This window comes from Melanotaenia boesemani, chromosome 9, assembly GCF_017639745.1.
Source record: "Melanotaenia boesemani isolate fMelBoe1 chromosome 9, fMelBoe1.pri, whole genome shotgun sequence".
Classification (NCBI taxonomy): domain Eukaryota; kingdom Metazoa; phylum Chordata; class Actinopteri; order Atheriniformes; family Melanotaeniidae; genus Melanotaenia; species Melanotaenia boesemani.
In genome coordinates this window covers 36,154,923-36,173,164 of record NC_055690.1, presented here as the reverse complement: position 1 = coordinate 36,173,164, position 18,242 = coordinate 36,154,923, and the positions used below count along the sequence as shown (strand labels likewise).

General features: G+C 44.5%; 2 protein-coding genes across 4 annotated transcripts in view; one reads left to right on the top strand and one right to left on the bottom strand.

Moving 5' to 3' along the window:
- col4a3 (collagen, type IV, alpha 3) overlaps nucleotides 1-2,911 on the bottom strand; it is a 76,406-nt gene extending 73,495 nt beyond the window's left edge. The window contains exons 1-2 of one of the 2 annotated variants that reach the window (XM_041995190.1): nucleotides 2,894-2,911; nucleotides 1,030-1,228 (exon numbers count right to left, since the gene is read on the bottom strand). In XM_041995190.1, coding sequence (XP_041851124.1) covers nucleotides 1,030-1,119 — 90 coding nt within the window. In that variant the 5' untranslated portion in view covers nucleotides 1,120-1,228; nucleotides 2,894-2,911. Of the gene's footprint in view, nucleotides 1-1,029; nucleotides 1,253-2,893 lie in introns of those variants that run through there. The other variant, XM_041995189.1, reaches the window with a different exon arrangement.
- col4a4 (collagen, type IV, alpha 4) overlaps nucleotides 2,267-18,242 on the top strand; it is a 78,778-nt gene continuing 62,802 nt past the window's right edge. The window contains exons 1-3 of one of the 2 annotated variants that reach the window (XM_041995185.1): nucleotides 2,267-2,367; nucleotides 11,861-12,002; nucleotides 12,458-12,500. In XM_041995185.1, coding sequence (XP_041851119.1) covers nucleotides 11,950-12,002; nucleotides 12,458-12,500 — 96 coding nt within the window. In that variant the 5' untranslated portion in view covers nucleotides 2,267-2,367; nucleotides 11,861-11,949. Of the gene's footprint in view, nucleotides 2,368-7,811; nucleotides 7,867-11,860; nucleotides 12,003-12,457; nucleotides 12,501-18,242 lie in introns of those variants that run through there. The other variant, XM_041995186.1, reaches the window with a different exon arrangement.

Genomic DNA, 18,242 nt, shown 5'->3' with positions numbered 1-18,242 from the left:
TCTCCACCACCAACTCCACCTTCATCTCCACCATCATCTCTAACTTCATCTCCACCTGTAAAAAACTGTGATATCCTTTAAGACAGGGGTGTCCGGCTCGAGGGCCACAATGCTGTAGGTTATTGATGTGTTTCTGCTCCAAAACCACCTCAAATTGATGAGTCATTGTGCAAAACTTAACTGACTGTTGGATCCATTTCATTTGAGTCAGGTGTGTTGAAGCAGAAAACACTGGAAAATCTGCAGGACAGAGCACCGATTTTGGGACCCCGCTTTAATATTCTTTACTTTAAAGGAGGATGTAGTGACATCTAGTGGCAGGAAGACCAAAGCAGCTTTAACACCTTTAATGCGCCAGCAGATTTTTCTGAGACTAGAATAAAAATTATTTAACATTTATAGAAAAGTAAAAACATTCCTCAACCACATTATACCTGTATTTCTGTTTTTCTTGGTGAGAAAGGAGAGAGGAGCAATTTAGAATCTTTGAAAATAAACTTCCCAATCTGAAGAAATTTAATATATATTTTTAATATATTTTATTATTTTAAATACGTGTCAGAGTTTTACTTTTCTGCTCACAGATTTAAAATACACTGATGCTAAAAAAGTAGCTTACCACGTTATTATTATTATTGTTATTATTATTATTATTATTATTATTATTATTATTATTATCATTCAGGGTTTTCCTGTTTTTGTCTCTTTGAAGCTGATCAATCTTAACTTCAGATCTGAGTGAGAAACTTTACACACATCTGTCCGTTTCCATGGTAACGCAGACCTGTCCCGTGAACACAAACACATCCTACAAAGCAACAGGTGACTTAATCAATCTGGTTTTCTGATCATGTGACCAATAAACTCAAATTAATCTGTAACTAGATGAAAATACTGAAAAGTTTCAGGTTTATCATTGTTTTTTAAACATAGTCTGGAATCATCAATAATCAACAAATTAATCAATCAGAAACCTGGACCGGTGTCAGGACTCTGGTCCTGGACCCGGTCTCGGGTGGGTTCACTCACCCGCTCTGCGTGTCGCGGTCTGAAGCAGATGCAGAGCACCACAAGCTGCAGCAGGAAGATCCTCCGCCCGGGGCCGCCCGGTGGCTCCATGCAGGCGGGCAGACAGCTGCAGAACCCCCGCTGAGAGCTCCGGCTCCCGGCTGGGCGTCAAAGTTCGGCTCGGCTCGGTTCAGTCCACTGGAGGTCCGCGCAGGTGGTCCTGGCCGGAGACGATGGAGTCAGTTATCAGACTGGGAATCAAACCCGCAACATTCAGCACGAGACTTCCGGTACAGACCTTCAAAGTAAAAGCCCAAACACAGAAGGTTCTTGTCGAGGACCAGGTGCTGGACTTTTCTGTTTGAAACACGTTCATCCAAGATCAGTGGTTCTTAACCTTGTTGGAGGTACTGAACCCCACCAGTTTCATATGTGCATTCACCAAATCCTTCTTTATTGAAAAATAAAATACGATTGTACTAAATTCAAGACATAGGTGTACGTTTTACTGGTGCACAAAATGTAGCGTGTTCACCTGCAGCCAATGATGGCCAAGCATGACATGTCATCCCGAATCATATGAGTCGGGTGTGTGTCTTGACCTCCGCCGAACTCCTGAGACTGACTCACGAACCCCTGGGCTTCAATCATACCCATATTAAGAACCACTGGCTTAGATTCAATGAATAAATGAATCCAAGCTGAACTGAAATGTTATGTTACCATGGAAACAGATGAGTTTTCTGCAGCCTAGACTGAGACGGGAAGAAACTTAAGGGAGCTGGATCTGTCCATGGTGGGTCACTGGACTCCATCAAGAAGGTGGTGGGTAGAAGAATGTCGGCCAAGCTGACATCGATCATGGACACCACCTTTAATGGCTCCTTCAATGGAGACGCCCCCCTCCCCCCTGCCCCCCGGTGCAGGTAGGAGCTACTGTCATTCCTGCTATACCTCCCATCAACCCCCATTTCTGCCTGCCATTTTTAATTCAGTACATGTCTTTATTTTATAATTCTCCTATTCTTGTTGCTGTGGCATGGAAACATCTCCATGATAGATAGATAGATAGATATTGAATAATGAATAAGTAAATGAATTAAAGATAAATTATATACATATGTGTGTGTGTGTGTGTGTGTGTGTGTGTGTGTGTGTGTGTGTGTGTGTGTGTGTGTGTGTGTGTGTGTGTGTGTGTGTTTTATTTTAATGTGACAGGGACCGGAAGGTTCTACGCATGCTCACTGATAAGTGAGGAAAAAGAGTGTGTGCAGCAGCGGGTTGTTGCGGCTGATTATCTGCAGTTTCTGTCTTTGACCTGAATTCCGCCTGAAGTTTCACCCTGACAGAGACCTTGAGGTAAGAAGCAACCTGGGCTGTTTGTTGTGCTGAAGGCGCGCGCTGTTTGTTTGCATGTTTGCGGTGTTGCTGTTTGCGCGTGAGGAAGTTGTAAGTAGATGTTAATTGGAGCGTAACCTGACGGCTAATTAACGGCTGATGAGGAACGGATAACCTCCAGAAGAGTCTTTTCTTTTTTTTTTAGTTATTAATGAATAGAAAGTGATGAAGTCCCGTCCTGGTCTCTGGAAGTCCTGGTGTCCGTGTTAGAACCCAGAGTTCTGGTTTAATAAGAACCCGCTGCTGTTGGACCTGCAGAACTAACAGACGCCATGTGGAGCTATGGTTCTGTTTAACAAAGCTCTGCAGCTGCTTTTCTTCTTCTGGTTCTGGATGTGGTTCTGGACCTCCATGTTCTGGTTCTGAGGGATCATCAGAACATGAAGCAGTGAAGTAAGCAGCAGCATCTGAAGGTAAAGCTGTGGCTCCAGATGTTCACACCTGCATATACCTGAGCGCACCTGGAGAAGTAAACCTTGATTTTTACCTGTCAGGTTGCAGAAGTCCTTCTCTCTGATTGGTTGACCTGCAGGCAAAACTCAGGGAGATAAAATTAATGATTTTTTATGATATTTTCCTTAAAAAATGCAACAGCATCAGGTAGAAAACAGGAACAACCGGCAGGTACGGAGTGAAATAAGTGTCAAATGAAATGTGTGTATGTGTGTGCATGCGTGCGTGTGTGTGTGTGTGTGTGTGTGTGTGTGTGTGTGTGTGTGTGTGTGTGTGTGTGTGTTTGTGTGTGTCCATCTGAGCTTGTGTATAAATAAGAAGTTTTTAGATTCTAGTCACATATAAAATAATTAGTGTCCGTGAGATCTGTATAAAAACTGTGAATCTGAAGGTCAGTTTCTGGTTTAGTTTCTTCATTCTGAATACGAGCCAGTAGCTTAAAGTTCACCAGAAATACGTCATTGTCACGCCCTTCATCCACGAAGGAGAGGATCGATCAGGTCTACAGACCGCTCATGTGACTGAAGTCCATTATTGACTCCAGGATGGCTGATGGAGGAAGTCATGCAGACATAGAACACACCAGCTTTTAATCTGTTCAGGTTCCTGTAGACACATTCATTTTCATCTTCTGACCAACTTTAAGTCAGTTTTTTTTCAGGACCTTAAAAATGCCTTCTCCCTGAGCCGCCATCTTATCGTGGTGGAGGAGTTTGTGCATCCTGATGATCCTAGTGGCTATGTTGTTGGGGGCTTTATGCCCCTGGTAGGGTCACCCATGGCAAACAGGTGTCTAGGAGAGAGACCACATGAAGCACGGCTCAAAAACACCCCTCTGATGACAACAAACTATGGACCCAGGTTTCCCTTTCCCGGACGTGAGTTATCGGGGCCCCCCTCTGGAGCCAGGCCTGGAGGTGGGGCACGGAGGCGAGTGCTTGGTGGCCGGGCCTTTGCCCATGGGGCCCGGTCGGAGCTTCAATCATGTCCCGGGTGAGGCGGGGGACATTGAGTCCGAGTGGGCTGTGTTCCGTGCCTCTATTGTCGAGGTGACCAGCCGCAGCTGTGGCCATAAGGTCGTCGGTGCCTGTCATGGCGGTAACCCCCGAACTCGTTGGTGGACACCAGCAGTAAGGGATGCCGTCAAGCTGAAGAAGGAGTCCCATCAGACCTTTTTGGCCTGTGGGACTCCAGAGGCAGCTGATGGGTATCGGCAGGCTAAGCGGAGCGCAGCTTCGGCAGTCACTAAAGCAAAAACTTGGGCATGGGAGGAGTTTGGAGAGGCCATGGAGAATGACTTCTGGATGGCTTCGAAGAGATTCTGGTCCACCATCTGGCTGCTCAGGAGGGGAAAGCGGTGCTCCGTCAACACTGTGTACAGTGGGGATGGGGGGCTGCTGACCTCGACTCGGGACGTTGTGAGGCGGTGGAGAAAATACTTCGAAGACCTTCTCAATCCCACCAACACATCTTCAGATGAGGAAGCAGAGTCTGGGGTAGCTGCTGCTGGCTCTCCCATCTCTGGGGCTGAGGTCGTTGAGGTGGTTTAAAAGCTCCTTGGTGGCAAGGCCCCGGGCGTGGATGAGGTCTGCCCAGAGTTCCTTAAGGCTCTGGATGCTGTAGGGCTGTCTTGGCTGACACGCCTCTGCAGCATCGCATGGACATTGGAGACCGTTCCCCTGGACTGACGGACTGGGGTGGTGGTCCCCCTCTTCAAAAAGGGGGACGGAGGGTGTGCTCCAACTGCAGCCGATTCGCAGCCAAGTGGGCTGGGATGAGAATCAGCACCAAATCCAAGACCATGGTCCACAGTTGGAAAAGGGTGGAGTGCTTTCTCCGAATCGGCAATGAGGTCCTGCCCCAAGTGGAGGAGTTCACGTATCTCAGCGTCTTGTTCAGGAGTGAGGGAAGGATGGAGCGGGAGATGGACAGGCGGATCGGTGTGGCGTCAGCAGTGATGCAGACTCTGTATTGGTCTGTCGTGGTGAAGAAGGAGCTGAGCCAAAAGGCAAAGCTCTCCATTTACCGGTCGACCTACGTTCCTACCCTCACCTATGGCCACGAGCTGTGGGTAGTAACCGAAAGAACAAGATCGCAAATACAAGCGGCTGAAATGAGTTTTCTCCGCAGGGTGGCCGGGCTCTCCCTTAGAGATAGGGCGAGAAGCTCGGTGATCCGGGAGGGGCTCAGAGTAGAGCTGCTGCTCCTCCACATCGAGAGGAGCCAGATGAGGTGGCTCAGGCATCTGGTCAGGATGCCTCCTGGACGCCTCCCTGATGAGGTGTTCCAGGCACGTCCCACCAACATTTATTCTAAAAAATACATCTGAAACTACTTGTAAAAGTTTAGGTGCCAGAGATAAATATTATTTGATAATCTTCTGGAACAATACGCTGCAAGAAAAAGTTCAAACAAACTCCAGAGAAAAAGGAGAGCAGGAAATATTCAGCATTCTGAGATCTCTCTAAATAGGACCTTCTTTGAGACAAGACTTTAATAAGATGGATGTTATCTTGGTCCATATCTGATCGGTTCACCAGCACCGGTTACCACGGTAACCCAGCTGGACTGTTGACTTGGTCCATATCAGTCCAGTTAACTAGAACCGGTTACCACGGTAACTCAGCTGGACGGTTGTCTTGGTCTGGATCAAACCGGTTAACTAGAACCTGTTACCACGGTAACTCAGCTGGGACATATTTAAGCCACGATAGTAGAACAGAAGTGTCAGATGGAGCCAGACTCACAGAAACAAGCGAAACTTTCCTTCATGCTGCTTTATGGACCTCTGATACAGATCCTGAATCTGTAGGATGGAACAAAGCTAGAAACATGGAGACGATATAGGAGGTCAGAGATCAGTTCATTAGCCCGCTGGTTCCCAACCTGGGGTCCGGGACCCCCCAAGGGGGTCCTCTAAGAGCACAGGGGGTCCCTGAGGCTTTGAACATTAGAGACATTGTGATTAATGTCCACAAATTGTCCCTACTTCAAGGAAAAAAGAAAGGCTGTATGTTGTTCATTTAACTCTGATTCTTTAGAATCTCACTTTTGAAAGCATAGAACCAGCATGGTTTCAGCGTGGGGTGGGGCGGGGGTCCATGGCTTTTTAGTATATGAAGGAGGTCCCCAAGGAAAGAAGGTTGAAAAAAGGATCATTACAGTAAACTGTTGGAGGACAATAGAAACAACAGTAAAAGTACACGGAACCTACTGAATGATATTATTAAAAAGAGAAGTGGAAAACCTGCTATCCCAACAATTTCCTGGATCAAAAACAATTAATGATTTAAATACGGCTGCTAACAAATTTAATTTAATATTTTTTCTAGGAGTTCTCATTAGGCGAGGGAATTTGCAAACACCTGAGGTTCTCAAACTTTTTGAGGCACCACCACCAGGAGAGCATACGTTGGTGGTCAACAGAAAATGAATGAATGAATGGCTAAATATGTATATATATTTATATATATATATATATGTGTGTGTGTGTGTGTGTGTGTGTGTGTGTATGTAGATAGATGTTTATATGTATGTATATTTTAGTGGCTTCAGATTTTTTTTTTAGCTGTTGTTGTTATTGGAAAACTATTAATTTTATTTCATTTTTTGATCACAAATACTTTGATCAACACGGGGAGCAAGTATTATTTTCTTTAATATTAAATGAGTACACATGTACAGGAAGTATTATAGGGCTAGGCTTAGATAAGTTATTTCTACTTCAGCCTCAGACCAAAAGGATAAATGGAAAAACTTTGGAAATTAAAGCAGGGGTTTACGTTTTTTTTAATTAACTTTATGCATACATTTACAGTAAATATTTGTAAGCATGTATGTTTGTATTTATGCACGTACGTTTGTATGTATTCATGCATACTGCATTGTTTCTTTATTAGGTTAGAAAAGAATAAAAAAGGAGCTAAAACCAAACACGGGTCTGGTCCTCAAACCCTTCAACCCGCTGTCCAACCTGTGACCTTCCATCTGCTCAAACTGGTCCAAGTCCACCAAAAAGTCCATGTCCATGTTCCAGACTGGACATGTTTCTGTCCGTTTGCCACCTACATGTCAGTTCCTGAACAGAAGCTTCTCCACGTCAAGCAGTCTTTCCTCCAGCTTCAACGAAAAGCCGTTTTATTCTCTCATCTTCTATTTTCTCTCGTCCTTTCTGTCTCCTGGTGGTTGTCGTCTCTCTTCCTGATAATTTGTGTCTATATTTGGTCGTTTTGTGTCTTTTTCTGATCATTTGTATTTCTTATTGTAGTCATCTGACCTACTTTCCAACACAAACATGAACAGCTTCACACAGGGGCCCCCTAACCCACAGGCCCCGGGGCCAGCGCCCAGTTGACTCATTCAGTAATCCGTCCTGGACAAAGAGACGATAACGTGTTGGTGTTAAACATAAAAACAAGGAGCATCAAATTTAGTTAGTTTTTAGATAACTTGATGAACTCTGAGGTGTGAAGAGACAAACCGCGTACAGTGATTTCTGCAGACTAAGTCTGAAGCATCAGGACCTTCAGTCTGACTGCATGATGCAGTTAAATCTGCAGAAACCAGCATGTTCATGCTTGAAGATGCAACACAGCCGGGAATAAATTAGGAAACACAGACATGAAGTTTTATCTAAACATCAAACAACAGGTTCGTCTGTCGGTTTAAAAACAACAGTTTCATATTCATGATGATTATTCTGTTCATCCATCCATCCATCCATCCATCCATCCATCCATCCATCCACCCACCCATCCATCCATCCATTCATCCATCCATCGGTCATCCATCCATCCATCCATCCATAAATCCATCCATCGTCCATCCATCCATCCATCCATCCATCCATCCATCCATCCATCCATCCATCCAGCCAGCCAGCCAGCCATCCATCCATCCATCCATCCATCCATCCAGCCAGCCAGCCAGCCAGCCAGCCATCCAGCCATCCAGCCATCCATCCATCCATCCATCCATCCATCCAGGCTTGGAGTCGTTGTTTGGCAGGTATGGGCATCTGGCTGTACCTCCTGGGTACCTGTTTTTTCATTGCACCTTTCTGGAGCTCTGATAGTTGGCTCACTTCTCTCCGAGCTGCCTTGATTTTAGCCTCCAACCTCCTCTTCCATGGTGGATATGTATCTTTATGGTTGCTCTTTGGTTGATAGCCAAGCACCTCAAGGATCACTGCTGCTGAGGTGTAGATCAGCTCATTGGTTTCAGTGATGGTCATTGTAGGAATCGTTCTCGAAGCTGCATCACATCTTCCAGGAGACTTTCCGATGGTGCTCCACGCAGCCTCTGTAATTGGCGTCGGGGTTGCCTGATGTTAATTTTTGCCATGATCTTATCTCTTAGGTCAGTCGCTGCCTCGCTCATTGTGCCTGATTGTGCTTATTGGGGCTTCATACCCAATGTCTGGATGGGGAGTTGCTGTTAACTCCCCCCTGACCTGGCATCCTGGCTTCCCCTTGCCGTAGCATTTGTGTTGTACCTCGTCAATCTCAAGCTGTGATAGCAGTTGCCGTCTGCGGATGTTGGAACGTTGAGCTACTAGTTGTTTGACAGTGAGTGTCGATTGTGGGTTTCGAAGATTCCATATTTCCCACATTCTCTGCATGTAACCTCTCTGACTAGGGTTACTGGAGTAGTAGCATTCCAACAGAGCCTTGTTCTCGCCTCTTGTCCATTTCCGTCTTGTTCCAGTAGCCCACTTCTCACCAGGGTGCTCTGGTCTGCTCTCTCTCTCTACATATATATGTTGGGTACCCAGTCACACACCTTAGTTGCACAAAACTTGTACAAATCCTATTTAAAACATAAAAGAACACAGAACTCAAAATTAGTTTTCCTCTGATTGTTTTACTCAGTATGAGTTAATTATTTAACCAGAAACTCTTCTTAAGCTGTTTCCTCTATTTGAGTTACCCCAATTCCAGGCTCCTATTTTATCTCAGTTTGGCCTTTGAAAGCTCAGTTCAGTTTCTGTCAGTCTGCTGGTGCGTCCAGACTTCAATAATCTTTCTAGATCAATAACAAAATAACATGCACTTTCAGCACTTACAGACCACGTAGTAAAGAACTCAAATTTTGAGACTCAGTGGACTCTCAGTCCTGTGGATTTAGTTCTTGCAAGAAAGCAAAAGAAAAACTAGTCCAGATTAACTCAGCTGCATGCTGCAGCACCATCAGAGGTTTATGTTCTACCACGTATGTTCTTATCTCCCAACTGACGAGAAGAGTTGAGATCCATAAGATAGATCTCAGGATCTCAGCTCTTCTCTTCTTGAGATCCAGAAGATGTGGCACAGCGATTATTGGAAGGTACACCGATTATTGGAAGCAACCACTACAGGCAGGTAGGTGATGCTGGTGGCAGGTAAGTGACGCTAATGCTGTAGGTGACGTAGTCCCGGGGAGACTGCAGATTCAAACTAGGCGCCCAAACATTTATGCTTTCATTCAGTTATATTTTGTGCCAGTCTAATCAAAATATTCTTTAAAGTAGGAAAATAGTGTCTTTAAAAGGTACACTCTGGAGCACAGCGGGGAGGATTTGGCCAGCCTGACAGATTTTATAGATCATTGTTACGGCAGAATCGTCATGGGGAAACCAAACAACACGTCCACCCCCTCCACCTCATCTAAGTCCAAGAGACAGCGAAATGAGGATTCACCTGGAGCTATTTCACCACCGGGGAACGACTCAACGGATGTTCTGATCTCTATATAAGACAGCATCTTCACCATGTTTTTTTTTTTCCTTTTTTTCCCAAGCACGTGTTGCCTGCAGCATGTTGCTGCTTCCATCTCACAACCAGATAAAATATCACATAACTATTCCACATTGTCTTGATAAATGAAAAGACAATTTGCAACACATTAGGTGTAGAAAAGAAAAAATCTGTTATGTCAGAAAACATTTAAACTCACCAAATCCATGATCGGCTGCAACAAAATTCAGAGTCCAGAAAAACAGGGTTACACATGAACAAAAATAATTCCAAATAGAAGGACAAACAAGGGTAAAGTGAATTAAACCAAATAGTCTCCTTTTCTCTAGTTTGCTCCTGACTGTTACCTCAGTTCTACTGCCACTTACAGTCTCCTCTCAAACGTTGGTGGTTTTCTTTTTTCCAGCAAGCGGCACTGTTGCCACCTCCCGACAATTCTTAAAGGAACTGTACACCAAAAAAGATAACAATGAACACGAAACTACTAAAATAAACAGTCCACCCTCTAATTTCTCTTCACAAGAATTAACCAGCATTACACGATGTACAAATACAGTGGGGCAAAAAAATATTTAGTCAGCCACCAGTTGTGCAAGTTCTCCTACTTAAAACAACAGTGATTTTCTGGATTTTCTTTCTCATTTGGTCTTTCATAGTTGAGGTGTACCTACGATGAAAATTACTCTCTCGTCTTTTTAAGTGGGGGAACTCTCACAGTTGGTGGCTGACTAAATACTTTTTTGCCCCACTGTAAATTTTCCTTGTCTCTCCTCGGCCACATTCACCAGCTCATCCGGAGGGATCCCGAAGCATTCCCAGGCCAGCCGAGAGATGTAGTCCGTCAAGCGCGTCCTGGGTCTTCCCCCGGGCCTCTTTCCGGTGGGACGTGCCCAGAACACCTCACTAGGGAGGCGTCCAGGAGGCATCCTAACCAGATGCCCGAACCACCTCATCTGGCTCCTCTTGATGTGGAGGAGCAGCGGCTCTACTCTGAGCCCCTCCCAGATCATCAAGCTTCTCACCCTATCTCTAAGGGAGAGCCTGGCCACCCTGTGGAGAAAACTCATTTCGGCCGCTTGTATTCACGATCTCATTCTTTTGGTCACTACCCATCATGAACATAGGGGAGGGTTCCTTCTTTCTGTCCATCTCCATCCTTTCCTCACTCGTGAACGAGACCCCGAGATACTTGAACTCCTCCACTTGGGGCAGGACCCTATTGCAGACCCGGAGAGAGCTCTCCACCCTTTTCCGGCTGAGGACCATGGTCTCGGACTTGGAGGTGCTGATTCACATCCCAGCTGCTTCACACTCGGCTGCGAATCGCTCCAGTGAGAGCTGAAGATCACGGCCCGATGAAGCCAACAGAACCACATCATCCGCAAAGAGCAGAGACCCAATCCTGAGGCCACCGAACCGGATCCCCTCAACACCTCGGCTGCGCCTAGAAATTCTGCCCATAAAAGTTATGAACAGAAGACAAAGTTGAATAAAGTTGAAGGTGTAACTGGACCCTCTGAGCATGCAGTGTAATGCCATTTACTCATGTTGCCATGGTGATGGGCTCATCTCTTTATTTTAGTTTGGTGGGGCTCTACTTGATATGTAAAAATGATATCTGTGTCCATCTGCATCAAATCATAGTTTCTGCTTTAGTTGACAGCGAGGCGTTCAAGGCCTTTTCATTCTGTAGTAACACTGATGACTTGTGATTAGGGCTGCAACTAATGACAGTCGATTAGTCATCGACTATTAAAACGACTAGTCGATCAATCGGATTATGTATCTCATAATTATTAAACGGCTCTTATTTCACTTTCAGCTTTGAAATCTTGCGTGAGGTTATGTAAGTCAGACGTTCCTCGTCTTTAAGTGTTCGAGCATTGCAGACGTACTCCCGTAGTACGCAAGGTCCACTTTACAAACCTCACATGTATTTAATGTATTTTATAAGTTTAACGTGAAGTTGTCCCAGACTTTTCACATCCTCTGCCGCTGTTTTGTTCCCTGGTCGGTCGCCATATTTTTCCTTTGGCGGACTTTATTGCGTATGTGCAACTCTAAGCAGAGATAGAGAAGAAGACGACGTCTCACGCTGTAGGTTTTCTTTTTGTTTAACAATAGTTGGCGGGTAAATTCATTGTTGACTATTGTCGACAACGTTGACTAATCGTTGCAGCTCTACTCGTGATTTTAATGGCTTGATGCAGTCATGATTCTCCACTATCGCCCGTCTTCAGCCTTGGTGTGTGTTTGTGTTTCTACAGGACGACATCAGCGTGGGAGCGTGCTCAGAACTGGCTGGAGGCGGAGTCAGAGTGACAGCATCGGGGGTGGGACTCCCCTCAGACCAGAGATGAAGTTGCTGCTGACATCCTGCTCCAACCTCAGTTACTGCATGAAGATCTGGTAAATGAAACCGCACACCTGAACACAACCTTGACTCCCATCAGCACTCTGTGTTCACAGGCTGAGCGTCGTGGTCATGATGGGTGGGTGAATGGGTGGATGGATAAATGGATGGATGGGTGAGGGGTGGATGGATGGATGGACGGTGGATGCTGCTGATCTGATCTGATGGCTCTGATCCTGCTCTGGATCCAGGATTCTGACAGTGTCAGAGCTGGACAGTGAGGTCTGTAGATCAGCTGGTTTAGATAAAGATCTGTTTCACTACCTCGAAGTTTTTGACAGATCTGTAAAATCTTTGTTTACTGTTGAAGAAACTTCTGTGTAAACACAGGACATCGGTGAGCTGTTACCATGGAAACAGCCACCTGATGGACCTCAAATGACTCTCAGATGGTTCTGATGAAGGCAGGCATGTCTTACCTGTCGTCTCACCTGTCTCTCTCCTCCTCCAGGTGTGTTCTCGTGTTGTTAAGCCCTCCTCCACCAGCTCTTGGGGTGAGTTTCTTCCTGCTGATGTTTGTGTTTGACCTAAAGTTGGGACGATCAATTAAATCTTAATTAGTTATAATAATCAATAAAAATCTGAATCAGTGATTGGTATAAAAACAGCACATAAAGTGAGAATATTACTATTTGATTGGTTATTTCTCCCCTTTAATAATCCCTGTTGGTGTTGTACTACCCATGGATGGACAGCTTGATTAGTCACCTTTACAACCAGATAGAACTGCTTCTGATGGTGCTTCTGTGGAATGAGCAACACATCTAAACGTAGGTAGTGGCCCCAGAAATGTCCTAAAATCCCTGTAATATCCTCCCGTTGGAGTTCACGCTGGTTTTTCGTGGACTGGATGACTGAACTCTCCCACAGTAAGAAGGAACAAACAACATATAATGACTCCAAATATATGACGGACCTCCAGTTTGAGGTCCGAACAGATGTTATCCAGAACTGGAGCATTATCCGGAACCCGAACGTTAAATGAAACCAGAACCTTATCCAGACTGAGAGTGTTTTCCAGAACCAGAATGTTGTTTGAAACATTATCCAGACCCAAATGTTATCTAGAAATGTTGGTACCTGGTTCGGTGTTAGATTCTGTAGTGGCGAGCTTCATAAAACACAATGTCGCTTCTGTTTAGAAATACAATCGGTGAGGGACTGTAACTGATGGAAAACTGTTACCATGGTGAATACCGTCAACAGGTATCTGTTGTCATGGAAACAACAGTGGAAATTGAACATAAGGTGTGGATTTCTTGTCCACAGAGACGTTCCAGGTGTATGCATGACCCTAACATGGTTCATGTGAGGACGATATGTTGAGATGTGTAAACGGGGTCCTTGTGGGACCAATGCTGGTCCTAAAGGTTTACAGACAGATCTAACAACTGAAAGGATGGAGGATGGATGAGGGGGATGATGGTCAACTGATCCAGGATGGATAGATGATGCAGAAACAATCTTGCAGAGGTGAAGAGTGGTTTTCTTTGTTCTCTCCATCATATCAAGGTTGTCAGGTTCAGTCTTTGTGAGAACAGCAGCGGCATCAGACAATCATCTGCTTCACTTTCCAATCAGCCAATCAGTGGCAGCGTGGTGTTGCAGATGGAGGGATGATGAAGGGACGGACAGTGATTATCAGAGGCTTTTGGAAGCTGGTGTGAGTGTGGATGGAGGAATAGTGGGAGAGGATGGATGGAGGACGGTGTTGGACAAATCCTGACAGCAGATTAGCAGCCATGCCTCACTGATAACATAGTTTACACAACGCTGCAGGAATGCTGGGGCCTGGAGAGAGAAAAAAAAACAAGGCCAGTACATCAACAGGGACACTCAGTGTGGGATATCTATGGGAGGGCGTTCCAGAAACGGGATCTGTGACAACTGAGTCTGTTAACCCTGACTTGAGGGAATCTCTGGGTTTCCAGCTCTAAAAGAAGAGGTTAGTCAAGCCCTGGGTCTGTCGCCATGGTAACTGACTCCGTGGACATAACCTGCTCTCTCGCAGGCTTTCTAGAAGAAACCCTGGTGGAGAAAGATGTCTCCTCCACCTGAAGCAGCTGTCAGACATGAAGCTGAACATTTGGAAATACGACGTCACAAACCACGACAAATTCTCACGCGTCAAAATTAGATTTCACTAAGAGGACTGATTAAAAAAACCCTGGTCTACATTTTCCAATCGATCATCAGATTATCAGAAGACATTGATAAGATGGCGGGTTTTTTACACATGCTCAGAAATGCAGGTCTTCATGCAGGAAGACAGAGTAGTGGAGAGAAATCTAGTTGTTAATCTGATTAACGATCATGTAAACAGCATAATCTGATTAATCATCAGATTATGCTGTTTACATGATCGCTTAAAAAATCTGATATATAGTGTAAAGACAGCAGCCATTTTGTGTGTTGCGTCATCTTGTGGTGCCACCATTACTGAGGTGGTCCTAATGACCTCATATCTGCCGACATGGACAGCAGCATGAATATGTGGACTGAAAGCGTTAGTCAGAAGACTACATTTAGTGATAAATGTTAGGAAAATTCCTCACATGAACAACAGACACTCAGATTGGTGAGAAGACACAGCTGTTTACTGCGATCACAGGAGTTCAAACCCAACCAGGAGACAGGCTAACACAGGCCAGCCGACAATGTTAGAACTGAAGCTCAGTCTCAGGACACATGCTTATGTAGCCCATCCCCCTGGGAACAACGGCCCCTCTTGGGCTCTGGTGCTTGACCCTTGGACTGAGGTCCATCTTAACTGACCACAGAAGAAGGCAGTAAAGTCCTTTGATGTGTTTATACTAGAGGAGGACATGGGAGTGCATTATTACTCTTGTCCCATCCCACTCCCACAGAAAAAAATCCTGTCCCGTCCCAATCCCGATGAAATTACTCCCACTCCAATTTTTTAAGATTTTTTTAGTCTTTAGGCAATACATTGAATTTGATTAAATGTTCTCACCCTTCTTTTTTAGACCAGCTGCTAAGTGTTTCTAGCTTTTTTTAGAGGTCAATAAATAATAATAAAAAAAACAAATAAAAAAAAAACAAGGGGGAACAACAATAAAAGAACATATAAAGTTGTATTTCACTCATTTCTAAATGTCATTAACTAAACATGATTTACAAACGGCACACAGTGTGTTAAAAACCGTCACACTCGACTCTCGTGAAGTTCATTAATATGTCCGCCTTTTCTAACCAGGTCTGCAAACCGAACAGACACGTCATTACTTCTAACTTTGCGTTGTAAGTCATTTTTTGCCATATCGGTTTCTTCGCGGGTGTTTGCTAACTCCATTCCTTTTCTTATTTCAATTCCAGCAGGGAAGCAGAGGCCGGAAAGCAGTGGCTTCTGGGTAGTGTAGTTCTTTTTTATACTTGGTTACAGTAGGTTTATTGAGCAAAAACTACAAAATGACGGCGCCTGTCTTTTTTTTTTTTTGTTTGGTTCCCGCTTCCGTCTGCTCCTGTTAAATTTTTATTCTGTATCGTCCCAATCACATGATTAATAGTAACATTGATTCCCATCCCGCGGGAATCCCGGAACCCATGGGATTCCTGAAAAAATGTCAGCCTCTAGTTTCTACAACTATATTCACTCCCAGAGAGCTCTAAAGATAACAGTCCTGCAAAAACAGTCCTGATCACAATCTTTAATGACTAGCTGTGTCGTCACAGATGGTCACTATCTCATCAATACAAGATTTTTCCATCAATAAGGGTGTCTCATCTGGAGACCTAGATGTTAATCTGTTTTTCATAATCGTAAGACATCAGAGCATCAACGGAAACTATGACTCATCGTTCAGAGAAAAGCTTCTAATTGACAATCTGCACTGGAATATATACAATGGGGGCAAATATTAACCCCTTTCAGTTGGGTCCTTAGGCAAGATTCCTTACGCTGCTGCCTAACCACCTCATCATGAGTGCAATCGAACAGCGACATACCAGCTCAGACGTCGCCCAGTCAAACGAGGTCTGCGTCAGGTACTGAGGAACCAGGGTACTATGGCGAGAAATGGGCCACTGGAACACAAAATAGACGCCACTGGACACAGGATGCAAACAAGGCCCTGCTGGAATGCTACTACTCTAATAACCCTAGTGGACGGGGCTACACGAAGAGAATGTGGGATATATGGATACTCCACAGATATACCCACATTCTACACCGACATCAAAACAACTCGTAGCTCAGAATTTTAATATCTACAAACAGCAACTGCTATCACAGTTAGAGATTGAAGAGATACAACACGCTAATGCTACGGCAAGGGGGAGCCAGGACGGCTGGTAGATTTTAATCACCTAACAGCCCTAATACAGCTCTCTCTCTCTCTATATATATATATATATATATAGAGAGAGAGAGAGAGAGAGAGAGAGCTGTATTAGGGCTGTTAGGTGATTAAAAGTTTTAATCAGATTAATCACAGCTTACAAATGAATTAATTATGATTAATCATGGTTATCGCAAATATCCCTAAAATAATAAACATCAATGATTACTTGGGTTTTTCTTCATCTTTTTTTAGGGCTGTTTTAGGTTAGGTTAGGTTAATATTTTTAACGCAATTAATCCAGACGTGCGTCATTTTTCTGGTATGACAGCGGGACGTGGAGAGGCCAGATGGAAAAGATGAGCCACGCCTGCACTTTTCACAAGTTTTCTTCTAACTTTACCTGCACCCTGCACCAACATGGCGGCTCTAGAGGATCTCTGTTGTCTCTGTTTGTGCAGCAGCTGCTTCCTCGCCTTCCTCTCATGTTGCTCTGTGAATCATGATGGCTGTCGGGGATCAGCTGATCAGCTTTTCTCTCTTGCTGCGTGTGTTTATGGATCAGCTGAGAAGGAGGAAACTAGCGGTTCATGGTCCACACCGTCACGTATTTACCCAAAAGTGTTGTTGTTGACAGTAGCTGGCTGGTGGTAGGATTTATACTTCAGCTATGCAGGGGCGGGTCTAGAAAAGTTCTGATGCCCGCCGATACCCATCAGCTGGTTAAAGCTCTACTGCAGATGGATGCTGAATCTCTTTCAGACAGGGGACTCCGCCAGACGTTCCCAGCAGACCCTCACAACACGCTTGGGTCCAGGCCTGACCGGCATCCTCCTGGGCCTATATACATACAATATACACATATAAAAAGATATATACAAGTGGCAGAGGGTGAATAAATATTGTATTGATGAGTAGAAGCTGTTACATACTCCAGAAGAATGAAGGGGACTGTTGTGGCTTCTGCATTTCCTGTGATGTGAGGTTGAACAGATAGTTTTAATGAACAACTGATCGAGGTGGTGAGAATATATGTAAATGTAAACAACACATGGGATTTAAAGACATGGACATGGACGTGCACAACCCCGTTCTGCCATGGATTAGTTTCTTGTAACCTTCTGAGACGTAGCGTCCTCATACGAAGACATCACATATTTGGCTGTCTGTAGCATGATACTAAATTCTGTGTAACTGGAACCTGTTGAACATTTACACTGCCATTTGTGGTGTCAGAAGAGATTTTGTTATTCAGTTTAAAAATAAATTTATATACATGGTATTATATGGTCTTGTAGTTATATAATGCTTTTCCAGTCAGCTTGACCACTCAAAGCGCTTTACACTGCCTGTTACCTGCTCTTTATACATATATATATATATATGTATATACATATGTGTGTGTGTATAATCAAATATGTATAATAATAAATAAAAAAATTCTATTTATTGGTTCCTCCAAATTTCTAATGCAAGTCAAACTGAAGCTCGGGTCCCAGGAGGTTAAATATGAAATAACCCGGTCAACTGTTTCATTGCACATAAAAACACAGACACCCCCCCTGCAGTAACGCCCGCCCCGTCACGGACAAAACTTCTTGAGGAGTATGAATTGACAAGGTCAATATGAGCTTTTTCTTGTTCTTGCAGCCTCGAGAACAGGAACAAAGTTCTTGCTTCTCATGGAGTATGTAACAAGCTTTAATAAATAAATATGTATATTGCACTGTTTGGGTGTGGGTGGTTATTGGGTCAGCGGAGAAGGGTGGGGTGCTATATTTAACAGCTTGGTAGTAAAAGCTGTTCTTGAGTATGTTGGTTTTTGGTGTCCTCTCTCTTATCCCAGAAGGGAGGGGACAGAAAAGGGGATAACCAGGATGAGAGGGGTCTCTGGTGATTCCACTGGCTTTCAGCTGGAGTCTGCCCTCTGTAACTGTC